At 43.4% G+C, this 18498-nt stretch overlaps 1 protein-coding gene across 2 annotated transcripts in view; it reads left to right on the top strand.

The window, feature by feature from the left end:
• The window catches only part of OSMR (oncostatin M receptor), a 68388-nt gene that overhangs the window by 38447 nt on the left and 11443 nt on the right, over nucleotides 1-18498 (top strand). For both annotated transcript variants that reach the window (XM_070774737.1, XM_070774738.1), the window contains exons 5-11: nucleotides 4288-4557; nucleotides 5833-5956; nucleotides 6486-6637; nucleotides 8964-9106; nucleotides 11192-11345; nucleotides 15015-15091; nucleotides 16861-17083. In XM_070774737.1, coding sequence (XP_070630838.1) covers nucleotides 4288-4557; nucleotides 5833-5956; nucleotides 6486-6637; nucleotides 8964-9106; nucleotides 11192-11345; nucleotides 15015-15091; nucleotides 16861-17083 — 1143 coding nt within the window. The remainder of the gene's footprint in view (nucleotides 1-4287; nucleotides 4558-5832; nucleotides 5957-6485; nucleotides 6638-8963; nucleotides 9107-11191; nucleotides 11346-15014; nucleotides 15092-16860; nucleotides 17084-18498) is intronic.

Below are 18498 nucleotides of genomic sequence, written 5' to 3'. Positions count from 1 at the left end.
ATCCATCTTTAGTTTATTTTTGTGTATGGCATTAGTTAGTTCATTCGCTAAGTCATGTCCAACTCTTTGCAACCCCGTGTTCTGCAGCATGCAAGGTTTCCCTGTCCATAACCAACTCCCAAAGATTACGCAAACTCATGTCCATTGAGTCAGTGATGCCATCCAACCATCTCATCCTCTGTCGTCCCCTTTTCCTCCTGCCTTCAATCTTTCCCAGCATCAGGGTCTTTTCAAATGAGTCAGCTCTTCGCATCAGGTGACCAAAGTACTGGAGTTTCAGCTTCAGGATCAGTCCTTCCAATGAATATTCAGGACTGATTTCCTTTAGGATGGACTGGTTGGATCTCCTTGCTGTCCAAGACTCTCAAGAATCTTCTCCAACACCACAGTTCAGAAGCATCAATTCTTTGGTGCTCATCTTTCTCTATAGTCCAACTCTCAGATCCATACATGACTACTAGAAAAACCATAGCTTTAACTAAATGGACCTTTGTTGGCAAAGTAATGTCTCTGCTTTTAAATAAGCTGTCTAGGTTGGTCATAACTTTCCTTCCAAGGAGCAAGCATCTTTTAATTTCATGGCTACAATCACCATCTGCAGTGATTTTGGAGCCCCCAGAAATAGTCTGTCACTGTTTCCACCAGATGCCATGATCTTAGTTTTCTGAATGTTGAGTTTTAAGCCAACTTTTTCACTCTCCTCTTTCACTTTCATCAAGAGGCTCTTTAGTTCTTCTTCACTTTCTGCCATAAGTGTGGTGTCATCTGCATATCTGAGGTTATTGATATTTCTCCCAGCAATCTTGATTCCAGCTTTTGCTACATCCAGCCCAGCATTTCTCCTGATGTACTCTGCACATAAGTTAAATAAGTAGGGTGACAATATATAGCCTTGATATGTTCTTTTCCTGATTTGGAACTAGTCTGTTCCATGTCCAGTTCTAACTGTTGCTTCCTAACCTGCATACAGATGTCTCAGGAGGCAGGTCAGGTGGTCTGGTATTCCCATCTCTTGAAGAATTTTCTTCAGTTTATTATGATCCACACAGTCAATGGCCTTGGCGTAGTTAATAAAGCAGAAGTTTTTCTGGAACTCTTGCTTTTACAACAGATGTTGGCAGTTCGATCTCTGGTTCCTCTGCCTTTTCTAAATCCAGCTTGAACATCTGGAAATTCATGGTTCACGTACTGTTGAAGCCTGGCTTGGAGAATTTTGAGCGTTACTTTACTAGCGTGTGAGATGAGTGCAATTGTGCAGTAGTTTGAGCATTCTTTCGCATTGCCTTTCTTTGGGATTGGAATGAAAACTGACCTTTTCCAGTCCTGTGGCCACTGCTCAGTTTTCCAAATTTGCTGGCATATTGAGTGCAGCACTTTCACAGCATCATCTTTCAGGATTTAAAATAGCTCGACTGGAATTCCATCACCTCCACTAGCTTTGTTCGTGGTGATGCTTCCTAAGTCCCACCTGACTTCACATTCCAGGGTGTCTGGCTCTAGGTGAGTGATTGCACCATCATGATTATCTGCATTGTGAAGATCTTTTTTGTATAGTTCTTCGGTGTATTCTTGCTACCTCTTCTTAATATCTTTTGCTTCTGTTAGGTTCATACCATTTCTGTCCTTTATTGTGCCCATCTTTGCATGAAAATTTCCATTGGTATTTCTAATTTTCTTGAAGAGATCTCTAGTCTTTCCCATTCTGTTATTGTCCTCTATTTCTTTGCATTTATCACTGAGGAAGGCTTTCTTATCTCTCTTTGCTATTCTTTGGAACTCTGCATTCAAATGGGTATATCTTTCCTTTTCTCCTTTGCCTTTCACTTCTCTTCTCCATGGTTATTATTGAATGGTTTGTGTTGGAAATGAATAGAGATCATTCTGTCATTTTTGAGATTGCATCCAAGTACTGCATTTTAGACTCTTTTGTTGATTATGATGGCTACTCCATTTCTTCTAAAGGATTCCTGCCTGCAGTAGTAGATATAATGGTCATCTGAGTTAAATTCACCCATTCCAGTCCATTTTAGTTTGCTGGTTCCTAAAATCTCAATGTTCACTCTTGCCATCTCCTGACTGACCACTTCCAATTTGCCTTGATCCATGGACCTAACATTCCAGGTTCCTATACAGTATTGCTCTTTACAGCATCAGACTTTACTTCCATCACTAGTCCCATCCACAACTGGGTGTCGTTTTTGCTTTGGCTCCGTCCCTTCATTCCTTCTGGAGTTAGTTCTCCACTCTTCTCCAGTAGCATAGTGGGCACCTACTGACCTGGGGAGTTCCTCTTTCAGTGTCCTTTTTGTCTTTTCATACTGTTTTGGGGAAACAGGCACAGACAGAAACTTGTACGCACCAGGACCCAGGAGAAAGGAGCAGTGACCCCATAAGAGACTGACCCAGACTTGCCCGTGAGTGTCCAGGAGTCCCTGGCAGAGGCATGGGTTGGCAATGGACTGCTGCAGGATTGGGGGCACTGAGTGTAGCAGGGCCTGTATGGGACCTTTTGAAGGAGGTCCCATTATCTTTGTTACCTCCACCATAGTTTGACCTTAGGTCAAGTAACAGGGATGGAATACAGCCCTGTCCTTCAATAGAAAATTAAAGATTTACTGAGCATGGCCCCACCCATCAGAACAAGTTTCCCTCTCAGTCAGTCTCTCCCATCAGGAAGCTTCCATAAGCCTCTTATCCTTCTCCATCAGAGTACAGATAGACTGAAAACCACAATCACAGAAAACTAACCAATCTGATCACATGGACCACAGCCTTGTCTAACTCAATGGAACTATGAGCCATGCCATGTAGGGCCATCCATGATGGATGGGTCACGGTGGAGAGGTCTGACAGAATGTGGTCCACTGGAGAAGGGAATGGCAAACCACTTCAGTATTCTTGCCTTGAGAACCCCACGAACAGTATGAAAACAGTATGAATGGTGTTAGAGAATGTTTTAATTGCGTTGTTTTACATGTAGCTGTCCGGTTTTCTCAGTACCGCTTATTGAAGAGACTGTTTTTCTCTATTGTATATTCTTGCCTCCTTTGTCATAGATTAATTGACCATAGGTGAGTGGGTTTATTTCTGGACTTTTGATCCTGTTCCATTGATCTGTGTTTCTGTTTTTGTACCAGTGACATACTGTGCTAATTACTATAGCTTTGTAGTATAATCTGAAGGCAGGGAGCCTCTTTGCTCCAGCTCCTCTCTGTCTTAAGACTGCTCTGGCTACTCAGGGTCTTTTGTGTTTCCACACAAATTTTTTTGTTCTAATTCTGTGAAAGATGCCATTGGTAATTTGATAGGGATTGAATTGGATCTGTAGATTGCCTTGGGTAGTGTGGTCATTTTGACAATATTGATTCTTCCAATCTAAGAACAGGGTGTATCTTTTCATCTGCTCCTGTCTTCTTTGATTTCTTTCAGGGCTGATTATTCCTAATCCCCAAAGCACTGGCTCTCAACTAGTTGCACATAGAATCACCTGGGGACCTTAAAACAAAATCCTACCCCTCAGGCCACTCCACTTGGGTGACCTCAGTGATGGCAATGTTAGAGCTCTGGTGGGCCAGAAGCCAAACTGAAGGGCATGAAGTGATCAGGGGGTGATGACAGCTTAGTGATAGGCAGAGGCAGCTCCTTGGGGAGTGGACGAGCAAGTGGAGAGGAGGCAGGAGGCAGGCATGGAAGATGATGAGTGGGATATACAGAAGGAAGACAGAAGTGAAAGGAGATACTTGGGTGACTGGCATCTGAGAAGCTGGAAGAGGAGTGATTTACAGGGCGTTTTAGAGATTATGAGGGACACGTGGCTTGGATGCTGGGCAGAAGCTGGTGGATGTGACTGTGGCTTTACCACTTGCAGGGTGAGCGAACTTGAGCTCAATCCTGCCTGTCCCATTGCTGTGAGGTGGTAAGGATGACAAGAGAGAAAATACATAAGCACTGAACATGGGACCTCCTACATGGCTAGCATCAGTAGAGAGCAGCTACTGCTGTCCTGGAAACCAGCTGATCACTGGCAATAATAGGGTCATCCTCAGGGCCACAGGGCGACAGTCACTGTGCTGGCTCAGCAGTGAAAGCCAGAGCAGTGGTGTTCCCGTAACGATAAGAGTGATGGTACACAGGACTTTTTTGCACACTACAAAGTTATAGATTTTTAGGTTCCTGTTTTTTCTAGGAGGTAGAAAAAGCTAAGGTTATCTGTTGAGAGTGAGACAGGAGGGGACTGGTTTGAATTTGAGCCCAAGTCTCACTGAGCTGTCTTCTCTTATCTTGCAGCCCAGAATTCACTTGGAGATCATCCATTGTACGTTTTCCCTAAAGATAAGCTGGTGGAAGAGGGCTCCAATGTCACCGTTTGTTACATTTCTAGGAACCATCAAGATAACATATCCTGTTATTTGGAAGATGTACTGATATATGGAAGACAACTTGATCAAAATGTATGGGCATTCGAGTTCAAGAACGTTTCTTTCATTAGGAAAACTGGAACCAATTTCTATTGTAAGGGCCAAGGTGATCCAGAGGGCGTCGTTCTTTTGGTCTCAAGTGAGTGGACCCATTCTCTGTGACCCCCTCTTCCCATTTCCTGTGGAAGAGATCAAATCTTCTTTCCCAGAAGAAAGATTTCTACTTGTGGCCTCAGTTGACTTTTGTTTTCCAAGCCTTCTAGGACAGTCTCTGTCAAAGATATTCTGAAGCAATACTTGTCGGATTTCCTGTTGTTTTCTTGAGCTTACTGAAATTTTATTCCTAGAAAATCGAGTGATAAAAAGGAGAAAGTTCAGGTCATGACCTGGACCACTGAGAAAATATCCTGCTTTGTGTGAGCCATGCTGGAATGACCACAGGATGGCAGGGCGGGGAGGAGAGAGGCTACAGGCTGGATGGCCCTAGAGAGGCGGCCCAGGTCACGGTTGGAAGACCCGGGTTTGAATCTTCTTCCCGTGCCTGGGTGTGCCGTCTTGGCCAAGTTTCCCCCTCTGTGAGCCGGTCTAGTAATGATTGTGAGGATCACAGGAACACGGGCAGGGCTGTACGATCAGTAGCCGCACACGCAGGACTTCAGCAGACGAGGCCTTTGCTGCCCTTAACTGGGTGGTGAAGGGGAGGGAGGCAGCCTTGTACTTTTCTTGTCGATCTGTGTATGCTCCCGCTCCCCGACCTGCCGTGGCCTCCTGTGTTGTCTCGAAGCCTCCGCCCTTCCCCACACAGTGGGGCAGCACGAGCGTCTCCTCCCTCCCCGCTTTCCCTGCCACAGGCCATCTCCAGTCTCCTGGGCGCTCGCTCACCCATACTCCTTGTGTGTCCTCTCAGAACAGCAGTGCCTCGGGGACTTGGAGATGCCACGCGTACGTTCCTTAGAACTCGCAGTCCTCAGCTGCTGAAGTTAGCGGGTTCCCCAGATCTGGCTTCCTGGCCTCCCAAGCACAGCCCAGGCTCTCGAAGCCACAGCATCCAACACGAAACAGCAGGCAACACTGACTCCGTTCATTCATCACTGGGCTCATTCTGTCTGCATGTCGCCAGACTGCTGAGTGCTTGCTGGCCAGCTCTAGGGCTACCAGTGCAGACCTCACACTGTCACCCCCACTGTCCCTGGTGACATCCCAGCAAAGCACCAGGGAAGGAGGGAGAAGGGGCCAAGGTGAGGTACCCGAATGTGACTTTCTGGAGCTGCTGATGCGCTGGCCTCTGTTCAAGTAAACTTTTCAGTGTTCAGAGAAACTCTGTGGCCTCAGATCCCAAAGAGAGCTCTCCATTTCACTTGTGTTTCAACAAAGGGCTTCTGCTCAGTGTTTCTTCTGCTTTTTCTTTGGACAGAAGTGCTTGAAGAGCCCAAGAACTTTTCTTGCGAAACCCAGGACCTGAAGACTTTGACCTGTACTTGGGATCCCGGGAATGACACTGGCTTGATTCAACTGCCTTCCTACACTTTATTTGAATCGTAAGTGAGCTCTGGGTACATTAGTGACAGACTCTCCCTTGTTTGAGGTACTTGTGACAACGTATCAAAAATTTTCAACAAGTATTTTCAGACAACCTTGCCAGGGTCAGGAAGAAATCCTTAAGGGGTCACAAGTATATAATACTTTCTATCCAAATTTTGTGACAGGAAAATGGAGCATAAACATAATAAGACCATTAGTTGTGAATCTTAATGTGAAATAACTCCATATGGTGATCTAGATCTACCTGACTTCTAACTTTTTAAGAGTACCCAAAGTAGTAAACTAAGGAAAGTTTTCACCATCCACGAGGGGAAGTCAGCAATTCATCCTTACATATGTAACCACATAAACCAAGTTTTTTGAAACAGTATTTTCATCGTCAGTGTTTGCTGGTGATGGATCGATGCTGTTCTGTGGAACATAGTTTGAAAGCCACTGAACGTGTCCCCCAGGGGATTCAGGGACACACATCTGTGTTGACAGAAGTGTAAACCCTGAAATTGTTGTGTGTGTGTTTTTTTTAAGATTTTCCGGGAAAAAGACACTTTGTAAACACAGAAACCGGTGTGATTGGCAAGTAACTCAAGACTCACAAGAAATGTATAACTTTACACTCGTGGCTGAAAACTACTTTAGAAAAAGAAGTGTCAGTATTCTTTTTAACCTGATTCATGGAGGTGAGACTTGAGTGTAGCTCACTGTGGTCACTGGCGTAGCTTTGTTTGACACACTGTGTGATCAAGTAAATGTGCTAGAGATCTGTGCCTCGTTCACGTCCTAAGTGGAAGTTTTAGTTTGTAACTGTTGTTCACGCCACGCTTCTCTTCACGGGTGCATGCATGGCCCATGGTCCCTATTATGTATTTTTGTTGATAATGTAATAAATGCCAAGGAGCTTACCTCCAATTCAAACTACAAATCTGACAATAACTTATGTCGTCTCCCATCCCACAGCCCCCTGTCCCGCTCCCTCCACTACGGAAATGATAGATTTATTTTGTGTGTGCTTGTGGATATATTCTCATTTCTTATGAAATCCTGTTTTTATTTTGTTTTAATGCATATCAGAGACATCAAGCTATATGTAATAGTCCTTGTAATTGTTTTTATGTAATATTAAATTGCTAACACTTACTCATATTATTCAGTGGTGGTGTAGTCCATTTATTTTCACTTTTATTAAGTATTTCATTGTGTAAATATACAGTATTTTATTTATGCATCTCCTTTGATGGGTTCTTAGGTTGTCTCTGAAAAGGTTTATGCTCTTGGATACAGTGTTAATAAGAGCATTTTGATATATATATATATCCAGTAAACACCTATAATTGTTCTGTTGTTGTGTGGTTTTTTTTTTTTTTTGAGTGTATACCTATACCTTACCAAATGGCTCAGAGGTTAAAGCATCTGTCCGCAATGCGGGAGACCTGGGTTCGATCCCTGGGTCGGGAAGATCCCCTGGAGAAGGAAATGGCAACCCACTCCAGTACTCTTGCCTGGAGAATCCCATGGACAGAGGAGCCTGGTGGGCTACAGTCCATGGGGTCACAAAGAGTCGGACATGACTGAGCGACTTCACTTCACTTCAAGAGTAGAATTGGTGAGGACTCAGAAAATGTAAATGTTCAACTTACGAGATAATGCCAAATTCATCTCCAAAGTGGTTGTGGCAGTGTGTTCTCTCCAAATTGGTATTGTCGCCCTTTTCATTTTTGTCAGCTGAGTGAACGGAAAGTGGCATTTTGTGATGGTTTTGATCTGCACATCTCTGAACTGCATATCTCTGTCTGTGTTTTGATTACACCCCCTCTTCTTTTATGAAATGTAGAATCTTTAGTCATGCTGCTCATTTTTTCTGGAATGCTTGTCCTTCTTTTACCTTCTTAATTCTACAGATCATTTAGATTTCCGTTTAATTATCACTTCAGTCAGTCAGCTAATTACAGGGTGATGCCAATCCAGCAGGCACTTCGGATCCAGCTGTGAACAGGATTGAGTAATTGCCCCTAACTGGGTATATGTGCTAGTGTGTGCTGGGGGAGAGGTGGAGAGGGGGGTGTGGAGACACGAAGTAAATGTATAAACAAGTTAAGCACTGCACTCCTGTGAAGCAGATAGAATTGAGGTAGGAGGGTAGAGAATGTCTGAGGTGCTGCTTCAGCTGGGATGGGGGCACTGAAGGGTGAGAGGCAGGAGACCTCTAGGGCACTTGGAGCAAAAGGAGTGGGTTAGAAAAGCTCTTGGGACGGGAACAGGCTCTGGGTGTTCCAGGGACAGAAAGAACGTCCTGTGTCTCTCCTGTGAGAGAAAGGAGCTTGGAGTGGTGGGCAATGGCCAGGTCACACAGCAGCTCTGGAAGGGGGTAAGATGGAAGGTGTTTTTATTTCAGATATTCAATTGCTATTTTTCAGTTCTAAAATTTCCATTTAATTCTTTTTTAAAAACTAGTTTTTCTCCACTGAGAAGTGTTTTCCTTCATTTCAGGTGCATTTACTTTTACCTCATGGATCTGTTTTAAAGTCTTTAATCGTTGTAGCTTCAAGGGAGTCATCTTGATGCATGAGTTGATATCTGTTGACTGACTTTTCCCTTTGAAATTGGTGGCATTTTCTGTTTTGTGGTTTTGTTTTATATGTCAAATGATTTTGGATTGTATTCTTGCCATTGTTAAAGTTACTTTGGTTAGACTCTGGATTCTGTTATATTCTCTTTGATGGGCTGCTTCTCCAAGTTTCAACTCCCCTCTACATTCTTTTCTGCTTTTGTTTAAGAGTCCTCAGTTTCTTTTTATATTTTTTCAGAGTTTCTAATATCATCAATGAGAGAGAAAGGCTGTAGTTGGCTTACTCTATCTTAGCTGCAAGTCTGGTTTTATTTGTCATTTTCTCAAAAATAAGCAAAAATGCTTATTGGGTAAAACATTGAAAAAATGAAGTGCCTATTTACCAAAATCTTTTTGGATCTTTGCTTGAGTTTTTTTTATTTTTTAATTTATTTTGGCAGTTCATCCAATGGCTCCCTATAGCTTGTTCCCTAAAAGTGTCAGTGCTACAAATGCCACCGTGACCTGGAAGGTATACTCCATAGGAAGCAGTTCTGCACTTTTGTGTCAGCTTCAACTCCTTGGTGAAGGAAAAGTGATACAAGTAAGAGCTTAACTTTCTATTTTCAAAAGTTTCTTTATGTCTAAACAGAGACCAGTGAATATAAAATCTCTTGAAATTTTTATTTCTGTGTGGGTTCAAATGGAAGGGATCATCTGTTTACAAGGTCCAGGAATATTACTCAACCAGTAAAGGGAATGAAAGTGGGTCATTTGTAGATACTTGGATGAACCAGCCTGTCATACAGAGTGAAGCAGTCAGAAATGGGAAAACAATGATCATATATTAATGCATAATGTGGAATCTAGAAAATGGTGCAGATGAACCTATTTCCAAGGCAGAAATAGAGATGCAGACATAGAGAATGGACATGCGAACATGGGGGTGAGGGGAAGGAGGAGTGGAATGCTTTGGGAGACTGGGATTGACATATATACCCTACCACGTATTAGGTTGGTGCAAAAGTAATCATGGTTTTGCATTGTTGAATTTTACTGTTTGATATTAGAATACATTCTTAAATAAATGTGGTTATGATAGGCATCATTTTAATGTGCACTTCTCACTTTATGTTTTTTGCTAATGACTTAAGACTTGCAATTTATTTTATATTTATTTTAAACTAGGGAAATGATGTTAGACAAAAGCAAATTCAAGCGATTTTCTTATTAGAGTTCAAAATGGGCCATAAATCAGCAGAGGCAACTTGCAACATCAACACATTTGGCCCAGGAACTGCTAACGAGTCTATAGCACAGTGGTGGTTCAAGAAGTTTTGCAAAGGAGACAAGAGCCTTGAGATGAGGAGTGCAGTGACTGGCCATCAGAAATTGACAATGACCAACTGAGAGGATCATTTTACAACTACAGGAGAAGTTGCCAAAGAGCTCAGTGCTGATCATTCTATGGTAATTCAATATTTGAAGCAATTTGGAAAAGTGAAAAATCTCCATAAGTGGGTGCCTCATTAATTGACCAGAAATCACAAAAATCATCATTTTAAAGTGTTGTCATTTCTTATTCTATGCAAAAACAATTAACCATTTCTTGATCAGATTTTGATGTGTGATGAAAAGTGGATTTTATATGACAACTGGTGATGACCAGCTCAGTGGTTGGACCTAGAAGAAGCTCCAAAACACTTCCCAAAGGCAAATTTGCACCAAAAAAAGGTCATGGTCACTGTTTGATGGTCAGCTGCCTGTCTGATCCACTACAGCTTTCTGAATCCTGGCAAAACCATTACATCTGAGAAGTATGCTCAGCAAATCAATGAGATGCACTAAAAACTGCAATTCCTGGCATTGGTCAACAGAATAGTCCCAGTTCTTCTGCACGGCAATGTCTGAATGCACATTGCACCACCAATGTTTCAAAAGTTGAATGAATTGGGCTGTGAAGCTTTGCCTCATCCACTGTGTTCACCTGACCTTTCGCCAACCAACTACCACTTCTTGAAGCATCTCAACAGTGTTTTGCAGGGAAAATGCTTCCACAACCAGCAGGAGGCAGAAAATGCTTTCCAAGAGTTTGATGAATCCCGAAGCACAGATTTTACACTACGGGAATAAACCGACTGATTTCTTATTGGCAAAAATGTGTGGATTGTAATGGTTCCTGTTTTGCTTAATAAATATGTGTTTGAGCCTAGTTATAATGATTTAAAATTCATGGTCCGAAACCACAATTACTTCTTCACCAACCTATATAAAATGACTAGTGAGAAGCTGCTATATAGCACAGGAAGGTCAGCTTGGTGCCCTGTGATAACCAAGAAGGGTGGGACGATATGAGGTGGGAGGGAGGTCCAAGAGGAAGGGTGTGTGTGTGTGTGTGTGTGTGTGTGTGTGTGTGTGTGTGTAATGTATATATATAGATGATTCATTTCATTGTACAGCAGAAACTAATACAACATTGTAAAGCAATTCTATTCCAATTAAAAAAAAACAAAGGTCCAGGCAATTAATCATAAACCTCTAGAATTTAGAGATATTTTTCCTCAAAGAACTAGTTGTACTCCAGGTCTAGGTGTTCCGTGTGTGATTTGGTTTTATAATAAAGTGTGCTCACTGGTACTTCTGACTTCTTCCTCCCCACCTCATGTTTTTGTTTTTTTTTTTAATCAAGCAACACAATATCTCCGTCAGGGTGAATGGTGAGTACCTCTTAAGTGAACTGAAGCCGGACACAGAATATATGGCCCGTGTACGCTGTGCTTATGCCGACCACTTCTGGAAATGGAGTGAATTGATTAGCCAGAACTTCACCACAGCTGAAGCTGGTACGTTTGGCTCCCTGACATCCCAAGAATCTAAACGGACTGACAGGAGATGGGTGGGCTTCCCTGAGAACTTCTGCTTGTACCAAAAGCTCAGGGGAAAGTGTTACAGCAGAGGCTGAGTACCATCTTTAAAAAAAAAAAAAGTGAATTCAATGCCTAATGCAGTGTGGGTGGGAAGACATCTGCCTCAGACATTTATTTGCCATCCAAGTTATTTCTACTGAACATTTTCTCTGGGATTTTTAGTTTTCCAAAATGGTTTCTAAGCTCCTGGTATTGCTGGATTCCTGTTGGAACTGGGGCTCTGTAAATAAGTATGAACTTTTCATTCAGGCGTGGGGACAAACAGTAGCATTTGTACTGAGGAAGGCACTGATCTCATAGAAAACAGCCTTGGGCTGTGTCTGGAAAGGTAGTATCTGGAAACTTAATCATCATTGTTAAGTCCTTCGTTCCAGCGACAGCAAACTGGGAGCTTTCTCGTGATGCTCTCAGAGGTTGTTTCCTCAATAATGACTAAACAGAGAGTTTTCCTCCCAAATAACTATGTTTTAGACCACAAGTATTGCTCAGGAGATGAGATGGCCCAGCCCTGCATTCATCTCCTTCCAATCCCACATAATAGTCATGCCATCGCCCGGCTAACGCATGAGGCAGCCTGGGCACGTAGACTGGGGAGACGCGCCAGCTTGCAGTTAATGAGCAGCAGACATAACAACAGTAACCGGAGCATGGAGTATTTAGTATGTGCCAGACGCCGCTCCAAGGGTTCCCAGTGTTTTCCTCAAATCCTCCCACCACCTTGCAGCAGGTCCTGTTGGTCTCCTCACTCAGTGGATGAGGCCCGGGAGGCACAGGGAGGATGAGGAGTTTCACAGGCCCCGCCAGCAAGGGACTGAGTCAGGACTGCGGCTGACACCCGGGTCAGTTGACTCCAGAGCTTCCCCCTCACCCAGACTGCAGCCTGCCTCGTGTGTCTCTCAGGGGTGTTATTACAGCCTGGAGAGCTTGTGGACTCAAATCCGGGCTGTTTTGCTGCCTAAGGAAGGATTGTATATATTTGTTTGATTCTATCTTGTTATTCATGTCTGCAGGCTGTGGAGTTTTGTTTTTTTTTTTTTTTTCTGTTTCAGCCTGGAAGGGACATTTTAAAGCACTCTGACTGAGGGGGTAGCGAGGGCACCAAAATCCACACGTGGGCTGGTCTCCAGAGGTGCTCAGTAGCCTCTTCCCCTCGTCAGCCCCTCCAAGAGTCCAGTCATTTTTTTCTAGTCATATAGACCCCCTAAGAATCCTTGGAGCAGAGAGCCCCATTCCTGATGGTAATGTGGTGTATTCCTCAATTATGGGCTTCCCAGGTGGCTCAGTGGGTAAAGAATCCTCCTGCAGTGCAGACAGGAGATGCGTGTTCAGTCCCCAGGTCAGGAAGATCCTCTGGAGAAGGAAATGGCACCCACTCCAGCATTCTTGCCTGGAGAATCCCATGGGCAGTGGAGCTTGGCAGGCTATAGTCTATAGGGTCACAAAGAGTTGGACACAACTGAAGCAACTGAGCAAAGAAGATTTGCTTTATCCTAATATTTTATACTTTAATATTGCTTTGGGGTTATTTTTTTGCAAGTGTATTCCAAAATTATACCTAAAACTTAGTGGAAAGAAAAAACTTTGCATTTTTTTTTTAGCATTTTTGGTAACTAGTTTTAAAATAAACTAGTTTTAACTTTGCAAAAGCAAAGTTAAGCATTTTCAGACTTATGATATTATAATCATTTTAGATGATTTAGATGAATTATACCTAAAATTTAGTGGAAAGAAAAAAACTTTGCATTTTGTTTTTTAGCATTTTTGGTAACTAGTTTTTAAACTAAACTAGTTTTAAACTAGTTTTTAAACTAAACTAGTTTTAAACTAGTTTTTAAACTAAACTAGTTTTAAACTAGTTTTTAAACTAAACTAGTTTTAAACTAGTTTTTAAACTAAACTAGTTTAAAACTAGTTTTTAAACTAAACTAGTTACCAAAAATGCTAAAAAAAAAAAAATGCAAAGTTTTTTTCTTTCCACTAAGTTTTAGGTATAATTCATCTAAATCATCTAAAATGATTATAATATCATAAGTCTGAAAATGCTTAACTTTGCTTTTGCAAAGTTAAAATCAGTTGAATCTACTGATGATGAACCTACACTTTTTCCACTCTGATAACACTTTGCTCAATGCTGGCAGAGTCGATGTTTATATGTATTATAATTCTACTTAAGCAGAATCACGGTGAGCAGAGATAAATGACCCCATGAGGAGATACTGTAGTGACATAAATATGGAGCACGATCAGCTGTGCTGCTGTTTTCTTTTCATGCAGGTGGTCACGTACAAACCAGCAGCAGAAGATTCTGCACTGAGCTTGAGGTCTCATATGCTGCTTGAGTTTTTCAATGTGTTTTATACTTAATATTGGCTTCTCTGATGGCTTGTTTAACGAATTGAAATCTGCCTCTTAATAGATTTTTAGAATATATGGTCACCTTTATGTTGTGCTAGAAAGTGTTAGCAACTACAGGAAAAAAAAAAGGAGTCTCTTAAATTTCAGAGATTTCCTTGGTGGCTCAGATGGTAAAGAATCTGTCTGTAATACAGGAGACCTGGGTTCAGTCCTTGGGTCAGGAAGATCCTCTGGAGAAGGGAATGGCAACCCACTCTGGTATTCTTGCCTGGAGAATCCCATGGACAGATGAGCCTGGCAGGCTATCATCCATGGGGTTGCAAAGATTTTAAAAATATATGGTCACCTTCATGTTGAATAGAAAGTGTTAGCAACTATATGAAAAAATTTTTCATTTTTTAAAAAATTTCAGTTGTTGGGGACTGTAAACTATATTTTCATAAAGCAGAGAATTAAAATTTTATGTTATGTTGCAAAACAGTTTTCTTCTTGTGCAGAGATATGTTGAATCCAGTCATAAATCACTGGTCTACAGTTTAGTGGCAAGAATGACAAGGAGGCAAGGTCTTCTAGAACAGAGTAGGGTGAGGCGTACGGGGGGAGGTTTGCAGCCGGTGCCCCGAGGGCCCACACACAGGGAGCTGCCCTAGGCTCAGACCAGGAACTGGGGGACAGGCGTGCATGGGGAGGAGGGGGACAAGGAAGGGATCCCAGGCTCTGACCACAGCCAGGGGCCAGCCAGTGTTCAGTCAGGAGAACTGGGCTCCACTTGAGGGTGTCCAACTGCAGCCTCCACCAGAGGGGCAAGCAAGTAGCAATGGTTTGCTGTGCCTAGAAATTCCAGAAATGGGAAATGTGCCCAACTGATCTAGCATTGGACTGATGCAGCATTCTTGCCTAACTAACCCCCTAGCATTGGGCTGACGCAGGGTTCCAAAATTCCTTGGTGGCTTCTAGAAGTTCTGAGGCTTGAGTTTCACAAAGGCCCCTGTGTCACTTCCCGTTCTGATGTGGCAGCCCTTTTGTAAAGCACCTACTGTGTGCCTGCCCCTTGTGAGGAGTGAACAGTGTGGTCACAGCCAAGTGTGTAGACATCACAGAGAGTGAAAAACCGAGATGCAGGCCTCAGGTCGGACTGGCCGTGGTCACTTTGCTGACCGAACTACAAGAAGGTTGAAAGTATTCTACATCCATGTTGTGACCCAGGAGTTTTCCTTTGGTTAATTTCAGCTCCATCGGAGGCGCCCGATGTCTGGAGAGATGTGACATTTGTGTCAGGACATCCAACGGTGACCTTGTTCTGGAAGGTAAGAGGCCAGAGGTTTAGAAAGACATTTTTGCTTGTCATTTGCTTTTCACCAAGATTAGCTACTGATGTAGTCTTTCGATTGGGAGGGCTTTTCCCAGGAATCCTGTAGAATTTCTGACCTGGTCGGGGAATCCCCACTCCGCATCCATACCCCTAACACTGGACCAGGGCTTCCTTCTTCGGCAGCCTCTTGCCTTGCCCAGGTGGCTGGTTCTGATGGTTAGAACTGCATCTCCTAACTTCCCCGCAGGCCTGCCCCTAACATCTGCAGGGCCCAGGGCATGAGGAGAAGTGGAGAAATATATACCATATTTTAAAGTTACAAATATTTATATTTGAAAGTCATAAGTCAAGCTTAAATATTGTAACAGAAATCAATCTAGTCCTTCTGTGTTGACTAACATGCCTTCATGACAACGTGCAAGGCCTGGTTTGTGTTGAGATGATGGTAGTGGTGATTTAGTCGCAAAGTCATGGCTGACTCTTTTTGATCCCATGGACTGTAGTTCACCAGGCTCCTCTGTCCATGGGATTTCCCAGGCAAGAATACTGGTTATGCTGTGCTGTGCTTAGTCACTTAGTCGTGTTCAACTTTGTGACCCCATGGACTGTAGCCCACAAGGCTCCTCTGTCCTTGGGGATTCTCCAGGCAAGAATACTGGAATGGGTTGCCATGCCCTCCTCCAGGGGATCTTCCCAACCCAAGGATCAAACCCAGGTCTCCCACATTGCGGGTGGATTCTTTACCATCTGAGCCACCAGGAAAACCCAACTCAGAGCTCTTGAGTTCCTCAGTGTTTAGTGCTAAAGCATGGCCATGCTGGGGGAGCTGGCCCCCAGCCAGAGCCCACCCCACTTTTCCTCCCACCTCCACTCTGGTCCTCCCCATCAGGGGGCTTGTTCACACACATGTCGATATGCCAGTCTGTACAGGCAGGTTCTCTCCACACCCAGAGCCAACAGCTGCCCCAGCCTGATCTCAGGTCTGGAGGTGCACACATCAGGGGGCACCATTTGGCTGGGGGTTCAGGCCTTGGGAGTGGGCTTAGGGTTGTGTGGACAGAGAATTCTCTACCACCTGAAGGATCATCTAAAAGAGGGACCGTGGGCCCTGGGTCTGGGGAAGCACAGCTTGGGGGCAAGAGGGTGACACAGCTGGTGGAGGGAGTGTTCCAGGAGCCCAGCCCCCTCCTGTCTGGGGTTACCCCTGTCTTCCCTGCTCTGTACTCACTGTGGTGGTGGTGGTTTAGTTGCTAAGTCATGTCTGACTCTTACAACCTCATGGACTGCAGCCCGCCAGGCTCCTTTGTCCATGGGATTTCCTAGGAAAGAGTAGTGAAGTGGGTAGCTATTTCCTCCTCCAGGCCATCTTTCCAACCCAGGGATCAAACCTGCATCTCCTGCATTGCAGGCGGAATCTTTACCAACTGAGTCCATACTCACCAAGTGTGTTTTAATCCAGGCTAAATAACCCCCTTCCTCTCAATTCCTTAATTGGTCATGCTTTGGACATGATATGCTCTTAAGCTCACCCCCAAATGATCCTATTCTGTACTCAATTTTAGTTAAAATAGAATGTCTGATTTCAAGTGGGGTTTATTTAGAAGGTTATTTTCTCTCTTAAACTGTTTAAATTTGCTCTGCGTGTGTGTGTGTGTGTGTGTGTGAATAAGGCAATCAAAGGAGAGAAAAGATGAGAAAGTCATCGAGCAAACTCTTATTCACAGGGAAGCCCATGTTGAAATGATTGTCAATATTTGTTTTCAGCCTCTATCAAAAGTGCACGCCAATGGGAAGATCCTGTTCTATAATGTAGTTGTAGAAAATCTTGATGAACCGTCCAGTTTAAAGGTCCTCTCTGTCCCTGCTCCGGCCAACAGCACAAAAGTAACCCTCAATCAGAGTTCTTACCAGATCTGTGTCACGGCTCACAACAGTGTGGGTCCTTCTCCGGCTTCCACAGTTGCCATTTCTGGACATCCTGGAAATGGTGAGTTTCTTTGGTTTTGTTTTTCTTCACTAGGAAAATGTTGATGGTATTATTTGGTAGATATGAATAAATTGGAAAGAGTACTTTGGAGAGACAAAAGATGCAGCTGCCAAACACTGTCTGTCATTTTCTTTGGGTCCAGGCATTTTGGCGGGTTTCTGGGACAGTCCTCCTCGGTGTGGGAAGATTTCAGCCATGGGTCCGGACATTTCCCTTCCGGGGACTCTTCCACTGATTTGGGATCTCAAATTTTATTCAAATAAATGCAACACAAATAGTCCTAACAGAGTTAGAGTTGGTATGAACATGCTTTGTGGCTTATGGAATATGAGTTGCATTTCTTATATGGCAAAATATTTTGTCAGTCTTGGCCACAAGGAGAACTAGCATTATCTTTCAAAACGGGCTTTGCCAAAGCTGTGGAATAAATGATGATAACTGTCTAAACACTTAGCCTGTGGAAGTCCAAACAAGGTGGAAATGACCTGACATGTACAATCAATAATGGTGTTACTTTCCTTCCTGGGAGAGCTATGAAAGGGGGTTGGTTGCACTAACCCCGCCCCCAGTGGTGCACACACTCACACACTGCACACTTGGACAGCACCCCACAGACATCCTAAATTCACTTGTGAACCTTGCAATAATGTCACCCTTCAGTTGCTGCTATAAAAATTGTCAGACCCTGCTTGTGGGGTTATGTCGGGTCGCTTTATACCTGTTATTCAAATTAGGCTTCCATTTAGGTTAAATGGGCTAGATTGGAGGGTGTTATTATTTTGTCTTATGTATTTTGGTTAAGAACCATCCAGTGTGTCAAGTAAGAAAAAGAACTTGGGATCGTGCCACAGAAGAAAAACTAAGGAGTTACTTGACCTAATCTTTGCTTTTGAAGAACTATATCAGAGAAGGAAGTGGATGGTTGTATTCTGTCTTTGTTAGGAACAGAACAGGAAGGGTGAGCATTTCATTCACCCCTAGGGGAGCTGATAGATAAAGGAAACTCTACCTCCAGGGAGGCTCAGCTCAAACAACTCTGCTAAACACTCTTCTCTTTTGGGGTCATCCTCATCTGTGGGTTCCTACCCTGTCTTCCTTCCTCATGCCCTGCCTTCAGAACCCACTCCATCCTTTTGTGAGCCTCTATCCAGCCTTCCGATATGGTCCAGATTCTTATGTCTCTAGAGTGGATAAAGGCACTGATGTGCTATGAGACAGACCAAGGAGGTTCAGCCAATTCATGCTAAAGTGTGAATGACTGAAAAGATTCCCTTTTTCTTTGCCTTTCCCTTCATTTCTCCAGACATATTTGCAAGGTTAGAGAAGCAGCTTGGGAGAGTTATGCTTTAAGTTTGGGGTAAAATTATAGTCAGTGTGAATAAATGGAAAATGTCAGTTTCAGCATGAAAGAGATT

Source organism: Bos indicus, chromosome 20, assembly GCF_029378745.1.
Source record: "Bos indicus isolate NIAB-ARS_2022 breed Sahiwal x Tharparkar chromosome 20, NIAB-ARS_B.indTharparkar_mat_pri_1.0, whole genome shotgun sequence".
NCBI classification, from domain to species: domain Eukaryota; kingdom Metazoa; phylum Chordata; class Mammalia; order Artiodactyla; family Bovidae; genus Bos; species Bos indicus.
The sequence above is the reverse complement of the archived record's forward strand: the minus strand, read 5'-3'. Positions and strand labels throughout refer to the sequence as shown.